General features: G+C 43.8%; 1 protein-coding gene, 1 long non-coding RNA gene and 1 pseudogene across 2 annotated transcripts; 2 read left to right on the forward strand and 1 right to left on the reverse strand.

The window, feature by feature from the left end:
• Window positions 1-8,060: 8,060 nt before the first annotated feature.
• Window positions 8,061-8,612, forward strand: LOC119314296 (pathogenesis-related protein PR-4-like). The gene is made up of 2 exons (XM_037589032.1): window positions 8,061-8,360; window positions 8,442-8,612. Exons 1-2 carry the CDS (start codon window positions 8,061-8,063, stop codon window positions 8,610-8,612), a joined length of 471 nt encoding a protein of 156 aa, XP_037444929.1.
• A 3,347-nt stretch (window positions 8,613-11,959) lies between these two features.
• LOC119314299 lies at window positions 11,960-12,826 on the forward strand. Its single transcript, XR_005152258.1, has 2 exons — window positions 11,960-12,250; window positions 12,360-12,826. It is a non-coding gene; the product is annotated as an uncharacterized LOC119314299 (long non-coding RNA).
• A 780-nt stretch (window positions 12,827-13,606) lies between these two features.
• Window positions 13,607-16,509, reverse strand: LOC119316005 (annotated as a pseudogene).
• Between the last annotated feature and the right edge of the window lie 573 nt (window positions 16,510-17,082).

Genomic DNA, 17,082 nt, shown 5'->3' on the forward strand with positions numbered 1-17,082 from the left:
TTGCTTTTAGTTTTAGAAAAATTATAAACTTTCTGTTAGTGCCATTAGTTTTCAAATTTGAAAACACTTTTTTAGTTTTTTTGTTTTCTTTGTTGCTTTATTTATTTTATTTTGTGATTAAATTTACTATAAAAATAGTTTTTTCCTGTTTTTTTGATTTGTTTTTTGCATTATTTATTTTCTTTTGTTTTTTGCTTTAATTTTTTATTTTGTTTGCTTTTAGGTTAGCAAAATTATAAACTTTCTGTTAGTGCCATTAGTTTTAGAAAAATTATAAACTTTCTGTTAGTGCCATTAGTTTTCAAATTTGAATAGTTAAAATTTGAATTCTTTGAAAATTGTTTGAATCACAAGTTTGTGATTAACTTACTAAAAAATGAGAATAGATGCGCTTATAGAGAAAATTTAACCTAAATTCGTAGTAAATTTCTATGAATTTCAGAGAAATTCACTATGAATTTAGGTTAAACTTTTCTCTATTAGGGCATCTATTTTCACTTTGAGAGGAGCTCAACAAGGCAGAGAGGGAAGGGCTTATAAACCGGTGTGAGCCCCCTTCGGTTGGCGAGGTGGGACTAAACTCTGCCCGCAACGAGGACCAACCCTTTAGTCCCGGTTTGTGGCACAAACCGGGACTAATGGTCATGGGCCAGGGGCGAGGAGCAAAATTATAAACTTTCTGTTAGTGCCATTAGTTTTAGAAAGTTGAAAGTTGAAAGTTGGCATGGGCCAGGGACTAATGGTCATGGTATTACGAGGGCCAAACCATAAGACATGAAAGCATTTCAAATGAACTCTGAAAAAGTTGAAAGTTGGCATGGTATCATAATTTCACCCACATAGCATGTGCATGTACAAAACGGACAATGGTAGCATTTTCGTGTGTTACAAAGTTGGCATGGTATCATCATAATAGTTGCGGGAGAAAGTCTTCACTTTTTCTTCGCTTATGTCATTTGCTTATTGCGCCGTAACCATGGATAATATTCATTGTTTATTAGGATGCTTGGGTCAGCCTTGACATTGAAGGGAGGAATTTCATGGAACTTTTCATAATCTTCAGACATGTCTGTCTTGCCGTCCACTCCCAGGATGTCCCTTTTTCCTGAAAGAACTATGTGGCGCTTTGGCTCATCGTATGATGTATTCGCTTCCTTATCTTTTCTTTTTCTCGGTTTGGTAGACATGTCCTTCACATAGATAACCTGTGCCACATCATTGGCTAGGACGAATGGTTCGTCAGTGTACCCAAGATTTTTCAGATCCACTATTGTCATTCCGTACTGTGGGTCTACCTGTACCCCGCCGCCTAACAGATTGACCCATTTGCACTTAAACAAAGGGACCTTAAAATCACGTCCGTAGTCAAGTTCCCATATGTCCACTATGTAACCATAATATGTGTCCTTTCCGCTCTCGGTTGCTGCATCAAAGCGTACACCGCTGTTTTGGTTGGTGCTCTTTTGATCTTGGGCGATCATGTAAAATGTATTCCCATTTATCTCTTATTCTTTGTAAGTCAATACAGTCAAAGATGGTCCCCTGGACAACAAGTACAACTCATCACAAACAGTGTTGTCACCTCTGAGACGTGTTTCCAACCAACTGCTGAAAGTCCAGATGTGTTCACATGTAATCCAGTCGTCGCACTGCTCCGGGTGTTTGGAGCACAGACTGTTCTTGTGTTCATCGACATACGGGGTCATCAAGGTAGAGTTCTGTAGAACTGTGTAGTTTGCTTGAGACCAAGAATATCCGTCCCTGCATATTATTGAGTCTCTTCCAAGAGTGCCTTTTACAGTAAGTCTCCCCTCATACCGCGATTTAGGGAGACCTATCTTCTTAAGACCGGGAATGAAGTCAACACAAAACCCGATAACATTATCTGTTTGATGGCCCATGGAGATGCTTCCTTCTGGCCTAGCGCGGTTACGGACATATTTCTTTAGGACTCCCATGAACCTCTCAAAGGCGAACATATTGTGTAGAAATACAGGCCCCAGGATGACAATCTCGTCGACTAGATGAACTAGGACGTGCGTCATGATATTGAAGAAGGATGGTGGGAACACCAGCTCGAAACTGACAAGACATTGCGCCACATCACTCCTTAGCCTTGGTACGATTTCTGGATCGATCACCTTCTGAGAGATTGCATTGAGGAATGCACATAGCTTCACAATGGCTAATCGGACGTTTTCCGGTAGAAGCCCCCTCAATGCAACCGAAAGCAGTTGCGTCATAATCACGTGGCAGTCATGAGACTTTAGGTTCTGAAACTTTTTCTCTGGCATATTTATTATTCCCTTTATATTCGACGAGAAGCCAGTCGTGACCTTCATACTGAGCAGGCATTCAAAGAAGATTTCTTTCTCTTCTTTCGTAAGAGCGTAGCTGGAAGGACCTTTATACTGCTTCGGAGGCATGCAGTCTTTTTCGTGCAAACGTTGCAGGTCCTCCCGTGCCTCAGGTGTATCTTTTGTCTTCCCATACACGCCCAAGAAGCCTAGCAGGTTCACGCAAAGGTTCTTCGTCACATGCATCACGTCGATTGAGGAGTGGACCTCTAGGTCTTTCCAGTAGGGTAGGTCCCAAAATATAGATTTCTTCTTCCACATGGGTGCGTGTCCCTCAGCGTCATTCAGAATAGCTAGTCTACTGGGACCCTTTGCAAAGATTACGTAGTGTAAATCATTGACCATAGCAAGCACGTGATCACCGGTGCGCATGGCGGGCTTCTTCCGGTGATCTGCCTCGCCTTTGAAATGCTTGCCTTTCTTTCGACATTGATGGTTGGTCGGAAGAAATCGACGATTGCCTAGGTACACATTCTTCCTGCATTTGTCCAGGTATAAACTTTCAGTGTCATCTAAATAGTGCGTGCATGCGTGGTATCCTTTGTTTGTCTGTCCTGAAAGGTTACTGAAAGCGGGCCAATCGTTGATGGTCACGAACAGCAACGCCTTAAGGTTAAATTCCTCCTGTCTGTGCTCATCCCACGTACGTACACCGTTTCCATTCCACAGTTGTAAAAGTTCTTCAACTAATGGCCTTAGGTACACATCAATTTTGTTGCCAGGTTGCTTAGGGCCTTGGATGAGAACTGGCATCATAATGAACTTCCGCTTCATGCACATCCAAGGAGGAAGGTTATACGTACATAGAGTCACGGGCCAGGTGTTGTGATTGCTGCTCTGCTCCCCGAAAGGATTAATGCCATCCGCGCTTAAAGCAAACCATACATTCCTTGGGTCCTTTGCAAACTCATCCCAGTACTTTCTCTCGATTTTTCTCCACTGCGACCCGTCAGCGGGTGCTCTCAACTTCCTATCTTTCTTTCGGTTCTCACTATGCCATCACATCAACTTGGCATGCTCTTCGTTTCTGAACAGACGTTTCAACCGTGGTATTATAGGAGCATACCACATCACCTTCGCAACAACCCTCTTCCTGGGGGGCTCGCCGTCAACATCACCAGGGTCATCTCGTCTGATTTTATACCGCAATGCACCGCATACCGGGCATGCGTTCAGATCCTTGTATGCACCGTGGTAGAGGATGCAGTCATTAGGGCATGCATGTATCTTCTCCACCTCCAATCCTAGAGGGCATACGACCTTCTTTGCTGCGTATGTACTATCGGGCAATTCGTTATCCTTTGGAAGCTTCTTCTTCAATATTTTCAGTAGCTTCTCAAATCCTTTGTCAGCCACAGCATTCTCTGCCTTCCACTGCAGCAATTCCAGTACGGTACCGAGCTTTGTGTTGCCATCTTCGCAATTGGGGTATAACCCTTTTTTGTGATCCTCTAACATGCGATCGAACTTCAGCTTCTCCTTTTGACTTTCGCATTGCGTCCTTGCATCGACAATGACCCGGCGGAGATCATCATCATCGGGCACATCGTCTGGTTCCTCTTGGTCTTCAGCAGCTTCACCCGTTGCAGCATCATTGGGCACATCGTCTGGTTCCTCTTGATCTTCACCAGCTCCCCCCGTTGCAGCATCACCGTATTCAGGGGGCACATAGTTGTCATCGTACTCTTCTTCTTCGCCGTCTTCCATCATAACCCCTATTTCTCTGTGCCTCGTCCAAACATTATAGTGTGGCATGAAACCCTTGTAAAGCAGGTGGGAGTGAAGGATTTTCCGGTTAGAGTAAGACCTTGTATTCCCACATTCAGTGCATGGACAACACATAAAACCATTCTGCTTGTTTGCCTCAGCCGCATCGAGAAACTCATGCACGCCCTTAATGTACTCGCGGGTGTGTCTGTCACTGTACATCCATTGCCGGCTCATCTGCGTGCATTATATATAATTAAGTGTCCAAATTAATAGAAGTTCATCATCACATTAAAACCAAAGTGCATACATAGTTCTCATCTAACAACATATAGCTCTCCAGAGCATCTAATTAATTAAACCATACATTAAAACTATGTAAAACATTTCAATGCGAAAACAAATGCGATCATAATCGTAACCAAGGTAACAATTGATGCAACGGCATAATGATACCAAGCCTCAGTATGAATGGCATATTTTCTAATCTTTCTAATCTTCAAGCTCATTGCATCCATCTTGATCTTGTGATCATCAACGACATCCGTAACATGCAACTCCAATATCATCTTCTCCTCCTCAATTTTTTTTATTTTTTCCTTCAACAAATTGTTTTCTTCTTCAACTAAATTTAACCTCTCGACAATAGGGTCGGTTGGCATTTCCGATTCACATACATCCTACATAAATAAAATCTATGTCACGTTGGTCGGCATAATTTTTATAAACAATAAATGAACCAATAGTTATAAAGATAATATATATACCACATCCGAATCATAGACAGGACGAGGGCCGACGGGGGCGGATGCCAAAACCATCGCACTATATAAGATGCAATAATAAAAGTAAGAAAATAATACAAGTATCTATGTAAACATACAAGTAAGAATATTTTTCCTTTCAGAAAGAAGATAAAACAAGAGGCTCACCACGGTGGTGCCAACGATGAGCTCGGCGCGGGTGATCGACGGCGGTGAAGACGGGAACGGGGCGTGACGGACCGCTAAACCTAGACAAATATTATGGAAAATGGAGCTTGGAGGTCGAGCTTGGAGAGGAGAAAGCTTAAGTAGTGTGGCTCGGGCATTCCATCGAACACCTTGTGTGCATAGGAGGTGAGCTAGAGCACCACCAAGCCCTCTCCCCCTTGGCCAGAGAAAAACAGAGCACTGGGGTGCTCTGCTCGTGAGCGAGGGGTATATATAGGCACCTCATTGGTCCCGGTTGGTGACATGAGCTGGGACTAAAGGGGAGCCTTTGGTCCCGGTTCAAGCCACCAACCGGGACCAATGGTGGGCCAGGAGCGAGGCCCATTGGTCCCACCAACCGGGACCAAAAGGTCCATATGAACCGGGACCAATGGCCCACGTGGCCCGGCCGGCCCCCTGGGCTCACGAACCGGGACCAATGCCCATATTGGTCCCGGTTCTGGACTGAACCGGGACTAATGGGCTGACCCGGCCTGGACCAAAGCCCTGTTTTCTACTAGTGAATGCATACTTGTGGTTCTTGTTTTCTTTGGTTTTGCTATTCTAGCCAAGATTTGGTAATATCTTTTGTATCTAATGTTGTTGCAAAAGCAAATAAAAGCATTATGCTATATCAATTTAAGTTGCAAATTAAGTTTTGCGGGCCGGGAGGAGCTGCGCCAGATCAGAACCCGCAGAAGCCGACCCGTAAAAAGCATATTCCGCGAATATGCTTTTTTTACGGGTCCATTATACGGGGTCTGCATCTGTGCCAGCCCGCGCCGACCTGCAAAAGCGGTTTTGCGCGAACTGCAAACGCATTTTGCGGGCCGGCGGGATGCGGGGTCTGCTAGAGTTGCTCTTAGAGCATCTACAACCAGAGCGCTCATATTCATCCCAAACGCCTAAGTGGCCTGCCCGGACAGATAATAGCTCATAACCGGACTTGGCAAATCCGGTTCAAACACCCGGGCTGACCGGCACTCCTCATACCCGGGCCGGCTCAAATCTGGGGTGGATATGGGGACATCCGAACGCGTCTGCCATGTAGGATTGATTGCAAGAGTCCATACGGACACATGCAGAAACCATCAGCCTGGCGGGCGTCTCCTTCGTTTTTCGGTGAGGATGCATTCATGGCGTCGCATGGCGCTGCTCCGGCGAGCCGCCCGATGGACCAAGTCCGACTATTTAAGACGAACGACGGCGACCCAACCCTAGCCCGTCCACATTTCTACCCTCTTCCTCCCCTCCATGCTGCCACCTTCAATCCAGTAACCGTCAGCCGCTAGCCATGGCCCGGCATAGGATCACCACCTACGCCATCTCACTCCGGACCGGCGGTTGCAACCACTGGAGGAGATCCGGGCCGGGCACGAAGCTTGGATCGTAGTCGGCTTGCCTCAACCGGAGCAGGAGGAGCAGGAGGGCCGGAGAAGGACGACGCAGCCGTGGAGGAGGAGCTGTGGGAGGCATATCCAGAGGCTCCGATTGTAGGCTTCGCCATGGCCAATGCGTTGGCGGAGTTTGACGTGGCCCAAACGGAGGAGCCAGTGGAGCAGCAGGCCATTCTCGATTCCATTCAGTCAGAGGCAAAGGTGGAGGCCAACCGCCGGTTCCTCTATCAGGCGGACGCGGAGATATTGCCAACGAGAAGCAAGAGGAGGCGGAGCTGGAGGTGCGCCCGAACGCCAATGATCACAAGGCCGACGGCTCTAGCACAAACTTCATCAACATCTCCGACGAGAAGGACGAGTGGTGTAGTTTTATAGTAGTGTAGTTTGTACATAGATCATGTTGTTACATGCTTTTGTGTGAAAATGATAATCGTGAAATAGCTATTATGGTTGTTGTAGGTGAAATATGGGATATGATCGGTCACCGTCCGCGGATGCGTCCAGACATATCCGCAAAAGTTTAGCAGCTTAAATTAGCTATGTGTTGTTGTACTAGGTGCTCTTACAATACTATTATGCCATTTGTGGACGGGCTAATGGAGGTAAAACCACCTACAATGACCCTATTTCGTCTCATCTACTTGGTGGCTTACCTTATGTCCTCCGCTGATTAGACGCCGGCCGTTAACTGTCAACATTTACATTAAGATTACTGTGTCATATTTACTTCCATATGCGGTTGATATATGATCCAAACGGCCAGCGTGTGTTAACAAGCTGATGACATCTGGCAGCTCAAGTCTTACTCTTGGCTGTGGTGAAAGACGTTCGACAGTCTGAAACGATATTTACAAGAACATAAGATGAACCAGTTGGAAACAAAAGAAACAACAAAGAGGCTGATGTAAACACTGAGTACAAATTCACCTAAAAAAAGTATAAAAAAAAAACTGAGTACAGAGTATCGGCATAAAATTCTTTGAAGCACAATTGTCCAATGAGCAACTTAACTTTGAATTGACAAAGCTCTGACAAACAATCACGGCAAAGATTTGGCACACTCACATCACCGAAGCAACATAAGGAGAAATAGCTACATTTCTAAATACCATGGAAAGCTAAACAACAAGCTTACATCATGAGTTTAAGTGAACAAAAGGGTAGTTTGTGTTTTCCGATAAATTGCGTCTTTATTAACTTAAAATGTAGACTCAAGCGGTTGCAAAGCATTAAGAGCTGACAACTAGTCTATGTCCATATACTCTCTCTATTCCCACATGTAAGTTTTTTTAAAGATTTCAACGAGGGACTATATACGAAGCAAAATAAGTGAATCTACACTAAAATATATCTATATGTAGTCCATTTGAAATATCTAAAAAGACTTGTATTTAGGAATGGAGGGAGTGGTTAGGATGCACAAAGCCAAAAGTAACTAATCCGACTAAAAACAGATGCTTATTGAGATTGAAAATTATGATCAAGTGAAGGCGATGATTACAATCCCCAGCTTGTAGAATTCAGAATCTATAAATACAGCCAGTCACAACCTCAGCAATACTCAAGTACCATATTAGCAGTAGCTGATTGGCCAATTAGGCACTAACTAGGTACAAAGAGGTATGGCCATGGCGACGGAGGACGACGTCGCTTGCACGAGGACGCCGGTCTCACTGCTGGTTCTCGTGGCACTGGCCGCGGTCTGCCTGTCCGCAAACGGCGCGGCGGCGCAGCAGGCGAGCGGCGTGGCGGCGACATACAACCTGTACAGCCCAGAGAAGATCAACTGGGACCTGCGCGCCGCCAGCGTCTTCTGCGCGACGTGGGACGCCGACATGCCGCTGGCGTGGCGGCAGAGGTACGGCTGGACGGCGTTCTGCGGCCCCGCCGGCGCGCACGGCCAGCCGTCCTGCGGCCGCTGCCTCCAGGTACGTACTCATACGCTTCCCTCGTGTCTCCGTCAATGGATCGTGCGTACCTTGTTTGATCGGTGGGACATTTGTCGCCAGGTGACGAACGGGGCGACGGGGGCGCGGACGGTGGCCAGGGTGGTGGACCAGTGCGGCAACGGCGGGCTCGACCTTGACGCCGCCGTGTTCCAGCAGATCGACACCGACGGAGGCGGCGCCGCCAACGGCCACCTCGTCGTCGACTATGAGTTCGTCGGCTGCCAAGACTAAAGTGCATGGGAAATCAGCCCCAGCAAGAATGGAACGCAATCAAAATCAATACTACTCGAGGCCTACAGCACGTGTTGTTTTCCGAGTCTGAATATTTCGTCATCATGTAACTCATAATCGATAGTCGAAATGACAGATTTTATGTCTCGTCAAAGGCACGTAATCTGGCTACTGAATAATAAATTTAGTTCATACAAACGTCTTCAGGCGCGTACCATCGCGTTCAATATTGTAGTATGAGTGGGAAAATACACATGAGCTCCTCTGGTGCTACACACCCCTATATGAATATTAATTATAAAAAATACTAAAAAATTTCAAAAAAATCTGAGAAACTTCATGAAAAAATACTAGAAAACGTATCCGTGACGAAGGAAATACTGTCCGAACAAAAATCCATCCAAACAGTTTTTTCTATACATAGATTTTTTTTCTTGCCATAGATACGTTTCCTGGTATTTTCTCACGAAATTTCGCACAGTAGATTAGGACCCCAGGTTTGGTATCCAAAAATCTCAGATTTTTTTCAAATTTCTCGGTATTTTTTTTTGAATTTAATGTTCGTATAGGGGTGTGGAGCACCCAGGTGCTATAAATCCGCTTCTAGTATGAGTGTTGTTTTTTCCCGTTATAGTAGCAAAATACCCAAGCCTCTATTCCAGACAAGGTTTTTGCTCTAAGATTAAACCACTTGTGTGAAAGTGACCCATGGTGAATTGTGTACATGACATGTGCTATTATTTTGGTAAATGGCTGTGTAGGAATGCATGGTGTGCTCAGGTTTTGATTTCAAATTGTTTTGAACGTGTGTGCAAGTTGTGTTGGTTGGTTTAGCATTTTTTTGTGTGCATGCACCAGTTTGTGATAGGCTCCCGTTTCTCCCTCTCAATTTTCTCCGCGTGTCCCTCTCTCTGTCAAAGGCTCGCCAGGCATCCTGTGGTTGCTCCACATCCACCGCTCACCGCTCAACAGCATGCCGCCGCTCCACCGCCGTAGTCGCTTATAAAAGCTCTTGTCCCCCTCCCCTTGAGCTCACTGCGCACGTCTCCCAAATTATCGGCGACGTAAAACCCATCATTCCTGAGTTCATTGATGGCAGATGCATCGCCGGAGCTCTCAACGCTGGGACGCATCCCCTTCCTGGCTGGCCGGCGTAGCTCCCTCTTCCACTGTTGCGCCCACCTCCTCCCATCCAGGCGCTCCAATCATGGCGCGAAGGCCGGATCGAGCCCATATGGCGTGGCGGCGGCCGAATTCACAACGGCCATATTACCATTGACGAGGACAGATCATAGGATACCGCTGCTGGGAGCCTGGGACATGTACTATCATGGCAATGTCAGGAGAACCTTCATCTCTGGGCGTGAGATGCATCTGCATTTCCCAAGAATTGATCCCGTGGACAAGATCAGGTGGATTACTGTAACTGCTCTTATATCTTGGTTGATTTTTCCATTTTTAAATTAGCGACGACGAGCAAGAAGGTGATTTTGATGTGAAAACAAATAAAAGGAAACACTCCTATATGTAGCAACATATGTGTTCAGGAGTTCCCAAAGAAATCAGAGTGGAATTTTCTTTCATACAAATAAGAATGGAAATATGTACTAATGCCTGTTTAGAGTTTAGTAGTTTACACTTCTTTCGCCCAAAGTGACTTCACTTTGTAAACACCAACCTGTGTGCATTGATTTACATATACATTTTTTTTAATCTGATCAAACATAATACCCTTTCTGTAATGCACTAATGCTTCTTATTCATGTGAAATCAAATCCAAGTTAATGATTTCTGCTGCTTCCTGAAGCTGAACCTGAACTGCAGCTTACTGAATCTGATGAAAACAAAGCCACGCCAACAGAGCTGCAATGTTGTGGCTGTTTGAGATTCATGAGGTTTGAGGAGGACCAGTGAGGAGGAGAAGGATTCTGAGTTGTAAGTAGCAACGCTCAACCTTACCCTACAGCTGGAGGCGCGAAATAGGACAAGAAGATTGATCTGGGACAAGGATGCATACATTGCTCTCTGCCTTTACTGCTAGAAAAATTGTGCAGAACATGTAGTAGCAAGCGAACAAATAATAGAAGAATAGGCAGTAGCAAGCTAAAAACTACTGCTGAATAGGTTGTAGCAACCTAAGAAAAAACTGCAGAACAAGCAGTAGCAAGCACTACAGTACAGACCGTAGCAAGTGAAATACTGTAGAAAAGTTATTACTGAACATGGCTTTGTCTCCAGGTGAGGGAAGTAAAAAGAGAAATCATCTACATGATCAAGAGACTTTGGTGAGGGTGCAGGACTGATTTTCTCTACTGTATTGTGATCTCCTCTTCTATAATTTTTTCTGTACATGTACCTTGCACTGTTGCACAGGGTATAGACCATGATGATATTTTCCATTGCATTTTTTCGATACACCACGTCAATATTACAACTAGCTAGAAGAAATGGCCTACAAAACTCCCATTCGAGTCTTGTGTGCAAGCTCATATTATGAAATGATATAAGCACCGTAGATTCAAGGAAGTTGACCACATTATACTATTTATTCTTCCCGAAGTACCAAAAAAATAGAAAATAATGCATTTACCTCTAATCCACAATTTTATTTTTTATTGTACTGCAGATGATTTACGAGGTTATCAACCTTCAAAGGAGAACTAGCTGACACACAAGATGAAGCCGAAGAAAAAGCAGCACAAGGGATCCCCGGCACAAGTGGCTCTAGATTACATCTGTGATAATTATGCTCAATTATAATACCATAATAAATGACTATAACTACTATGCACTTCAGGTCACTAGGGTGAAACTCTTTACAGTACTCCATCCGGTCCTTTTTACTTTGCATATTAGGTTTGTCCGAAGTCAATCTCATCCAACTTTGATCAAGTTTATTATATAAAAAATTATAGACATTCACATAACAACACCAATATCATTAGATTCATCTTGGAATATATTTTCATATTATATTTATTAGATATTATAGATGCTAATAATTTTCAATATAAATTTGGTCAAACTTAGCAAAGTTTGACTTTCGGCAAATCCAATGTACAGAGTAAAAATCCAATGCGAACAAAGCAATGGCAATTTAACATGACGCGTCAACAAGTGGCTACTCAGCAATGATGAACTTGACAGACAAATGAAGATTGTTGCAAAAAATTGTGATGATTTTTGTGATGCTGTACGGCTCCGTATGTATCCTCAATGTTCGGATACCGAGGATCTCATAATTCGATAATGCTACACTTACGGGCCGCTGCTACGGACCAAGCGATACGCGCTGATGTGGAAACGTCCACTTCATCCCCACAGCCCACCCCTCTTGAGCAGAAAACAGCAGAAAAATTACTCGCGCACAACAGCCAGACCGTCCGCTCATCCCCTTTCTCTCCTGGGCGACGCGACGGCGACGGCCGACTGCTGGCGGCGGAGAGGATGTTCCCCAAGATCAGCGGCGGCGTGACATGGCGAGGGTCAGTGCGCTAAGTCGTACGCGGGCGGCGCTCGCGAGCTCTTGGTCTCCGGCGGCTGCGGCGCGAGATCTTTGGTCTCCGGCGACGGCGGCGCGAGCTATTGGTCGTCGGCTGCGGCGGCGCGAACTCTTGGCCGGATTGTGCCACGATGAGGTCCTCCATTGTTGTCATGTCGAGCAACTAAAATCGCAAATATCCTGCATGTTGTGTGAAATTGCCCATGTCCCTTGGTTGTCTGATGATGTTACTTTTTGCTTGACAGATTCAGAGCTGTGTTAGATGCGTGATGAAACAGTACCACACAAGATGCAGATTCTGATATCAGAAGCTAAACAAGCCAATATATTGTTCAATCTTGCATCATCAACACTATCATATGGTTGCCTGTGTATATCTTGTCAGGACATGTCATCTCTGCAAACAAGTGCAGACTCAATCCTTCTCTGAACATACCATCAGCTAGTGCCCTCCCTGTGAACATCTTCAGGATCCAGCAGAATTATCCAAAAGTTGTAAGCACCACCAGCAGCTGATGCAGAAAGGGCACAAAATCAAGGCAGTTCAGTAAGAAATATGTCTGTTGGAAACATCCCTATATATTGTTGTTGTTCCGTGATGTTGTACATTGTAAACATATCTCCCTATTCAGGATTTAGTTAGCCACGACTGACTAGCACGTTCGTGCACTCATGTACTTGGCTGAGATCAATACAAAAGTGGGTTTCATCATATTCTTGCCTCTTACATTCTGTCATTGTGTTATTGAGATTGAAAGAGTATTTGCTGCTGATATTTCTGCTAGGATCGACATGAAAGAATCACCTAATCATTTGAACTGGAACTGAAAGTGGAATCAACTAATACTTGAACCATATAACAGAGACAAATTCAAGTCCCTTGGGCCGAAACAAGATGACAAAATATAAATCCGTCTACTTTTCTAGTGCCCTGGTGCCTATCAGGTATCAAGTATTACATTAAAGTTGACAAGTTCATACAAAATATTGCATCCAACATCTTCAAACTACGTAAATCATGTCCAAACTCTGGTCCATCATATCATCGAGCCCTTAATTTTCATCGAAGTGTAATGCTGCAGAATTAGGCACTACAGTCGATCCTTACTGAACTTGAAACAGCATACTTGTATATTCTCCGAGAATTTGGGGCATAACCATTGTCGATGAACCTCCAAGTGATACTGTAGTTGATCCTTGGGGTGGATTTATGTCGCCATTGATAATGCCCAAGTCAAATGATTTCTGCTCCAAAGAAAGTGATAAAATTACATGGATGTTTAAGAGTTTACTAGAAATAAAAATGTGAGAAATAAGCATACCTCAGCCATGCTACTACAAGTTTGGCCATCTTGTTCCACAACATCTTGTTCTAGAATATCATCCTGTGATGATTTCCTTTTTTTATTGGACATTTTCTTTTTCAAATTCATGGAGCGAGCCTGAAATAAATACTTAGTAAGAAAACACGCACGAGTTTGGGTTATTATTTTCACAGAATAAAAACATAATATAGGGAGAATACCTTTTGTTCAGCTTCCTTTTGTGCAGCCTTCTTCTCTTCTTGTGCAGCCTTTTTCTTCTCCCTTAGTTCAGCTTTCTTCTTCTTTTCATTTGCTTGACGAATAAGCTTATCAACCTTGGATTCTTTTCTCAATGAAGGAGGACGTCCAGCACATCTAACGGCTATTGGACTTAGTATAGTTTTACTTGTTGTCTTCCCATCAGAAGGCGCCTCTTCCTGCAATTGATCTTTTGGTGCACTAACCCGATCCTTATTATTTTCAGAACTTGAGTTGCTAGAGTACTTAATTTTCAAGGTGCAAAGATCTTCAATCAATGAATTGCATGAATCATCTGACATGGTGCCTATCTCTGCAACTGGGTAGAAACTGTTGCACAATCTATCAAAACGATTTGCAACAGGAGTATTTTCCATGCCGCCATATGTGCATCTGATGAAGTTATGTTTTCTTTTCACATTTTTTCTCCACCGATCAAGAATGTATTGTAGAGGAACCTCCTTGATTTTCTTGTGAGTGAGCACACATAACACATGCCTACAGAGAATCCCCCTGAACTCAAAGTGGCGACATGAACACTTAACTTCAAACTCTTCCTCACTGAATTGTACATGGTACACAATATCTTTTCTCCACCCTTTTTCTTTGTCAATCAGCACATCCTCAGTTATTTCATATGTTTCCATTGCCCCTTTTTTTCTATTAACTTCCGATCACAATACATCTTGTGTGTTAGCTCTTCTTGAAATTCTTTGAACTTCAAATTTGTATAGATTGATTGAAATTGCTTCTCGATATCAAAGTGTGTGATGCAAGGTATGGTTGAATTGAAAGAGTTGAAATCAGCAATATTCTCCTTCTCAACTTTATCACGAAGAGCATTCTCATATTGGCTAACAAAATGCTTCAATGTAGTTTTTGCATTAACATACCCATCGAAGAAGGCATTCATACTCTCACTACGTTGTGTAGTAGACATACCTGCCCAAAAGGCATCTTTCACAAATGCTGGAACCCATCGGTGCCTATGGCGGTAAAGCCCTTTAAGCCATTCGTTATCACCAAGATCATACTTCTCAAGCATATGCATCCAAGCAACTTCAAACTCTGTAATTGTTAATGAATCATAAACTGCCTTGCCAATAGCAGCTTTAATGTGATCATACTCATCATATCCACCAAACTTTTCGGGTATCTTCTTCATTATATGCCACAAACACCATCTATATCGAGATTCTGGAAAAACTCTTTCCACACCATTCTGAATTGCTTTTGCTTGATCGGTTACAATAGCTTTTGGATGGAGATTTGACATACATGTGAGCCATGCTTGAAATAACCAAACAAATGTTTCGGTATCTTCATTTGATAATAGAGCACATCCAAGCAAAACTGATTGTCCATGATGATTCACTCCAACAAAACAAGCAAAAGGCATATCATATTTGTTCGTCAAATATGTTGTGTCAAAACTAATGACATCATGAAAAGAGCCATACACTGCTCTACTTCTTGCATCAGCCCAAAAGACATTCCTTAGTCGAGATTCATCATCAAGGTCCATGACACTGACAAAATTTGGGTTGTCAGATTGCATCTTGACAAAAAAATTCACGAACCGCTTCAGCATCACCTCTGCCAAGTTTCAACCTTCTTGTTTTCTCTAGAAAATTGCAAGCATTCTTCTCACCAAAAGTTAGGTTCTCATGACCATTTGCTTCCACAACAAAAGAATTGAAATTCTTGTTTACTCGAATTCCAGCCCGGTCATTCAGCTCAAGCCTTCGCTTCACATGGAAGTCTAACTTTTGGTTGCATCTGAATAACCGAGACTTGTGTGGACTTAATGTATGATTATGATCTAAAATGACAGTTGAAAGATGAAACTTCCCATCAGGACCACGGGTAATATTGATTTTAGCTTTACATCCTAACCCGGTTGTTGGATTTGGTTTCAACATATTTCTTGATCTGGACTGAGTCTTACCATACCGAGAGCACGAAAGTGTAAGATACTTCAGCTGTCCATTATCATCATTGTTTGAGCTTCTTCTTGTCACACCAAAGCCCTTTGCTTTAGCGTAGTTGTTGTAGTACTCTCGCACCTCATTCTCAGTATCAAAGGTCATCCCCAATTTAGGGTCTCCAAGTAAGGCATCTGGTTGAGCTTCACCAAGGTCATGTTCAAGTTCCACATTGCTTTCATTCCATTGCTTATTGGTGTCATCATCGCTTGAAATCGACATGTCACTTGATTCTTGAACACCACCAGTTCCATCATCCATTTCTATAAATCAAGAGAACTTTAAACATTATTATTGTTCAAAGGCAATATAACTAAATTGATAGGGGATGGTAACATATTGTAGATTTAGAAACATGTAGATTCAGAGGCATGCAGATTCAGAGGCATGTAGATTCAGAAGCTTGTAGATTCAGAAGCTTGTAGATTCAGAGAGAAGAAAGGAATATAAGAATCGATCAACATACAGTAACATCGACCGTACGGTCAAGAAAAGCTAGATAAAAGGTGCAGATATTGAACATAACGAAATATTGGGGCAAAACCCTCACCTCCTCTAGTCCCCGAGCTCACCCAGGCACACAAGAGCTCCACCCCCAGCGTCGTCCACGTTGTCGAAGCTTTGACGGTGAGCAGCTGCGACGACAGCAGCTGTTGAAACGAAAAAAAATCAATCGTAATCTGATCGAGAAAAGTTAGATGGAAGATGCAAAGATTGAACAATGTTGGGGCAAGAACCTCACCTCCTCCAGTCCTCAAGCTTCGACGATGACCGGCTGCCACGACAGCAGTTTAGGCTGCGACCTGCTGCGACAACGACGCCGCCTGACCTAGAATTCCAGCGGCCATCTGTTCAATGTGGAGCGAGGGAATCCGAGCGGCCCGTTTGGAAAACGAGGCGGCGGCAGGCTGTTCTTTTCTTTCGAGGTAGAAGAAGGCGGACGATCTGGCTGTTGTGCACGAGTAATTTTTCTGCTGTTTTTTGCTCGAGAGGGGTGGGCTGTGGGGATGACGTGGACGTTTCCACATCAGCGCGTATCGCTTGGTCCGTAGCAGCGGCCCGTAAGTGTAGCATTATCGCTCATAATTACATACATAGACACAAAACCTCCTGTAGGACGGGTACAACAATTCACGAAGGCTCTTTATCACTTTATATCGCCAATACTAATCCAGCACAAGGCAACACAAGGATGATCTAGAATAATAAATGGTCTCGGATGATCTAGAATAATAAATGGTCTCTCCGAGCTGTACCAGCATATCCTTGTTTAATATCATGCCGCACGCATGATGATGATTAGCTTGCCCGTTTTTATTTTTACAAGGAGCTTGCCCGTTTTTTTTTTTTTTTTGACAAGGAGCTTGCCCGTTTGTTTTAGCTGTTCTGTAACTATGATATTTTGCAAAGTATTATCTTGA

This window comes from Triticum dicoccoides, chromosome 6A (genome assembly GCF_002162155.2).
Source record: "Triticum dicoccoides isolate Atlit2015 ecotype Zavitan chromosome 6A, WEW_v2.0, whole genome shotgun sequence".
Lineage (NCBI taxonomy): Eukaryota > Viridiplantae > Streptophyta > Magnoliopsida > Poales > Poaceae > Triticum > Triticum dicoccoides.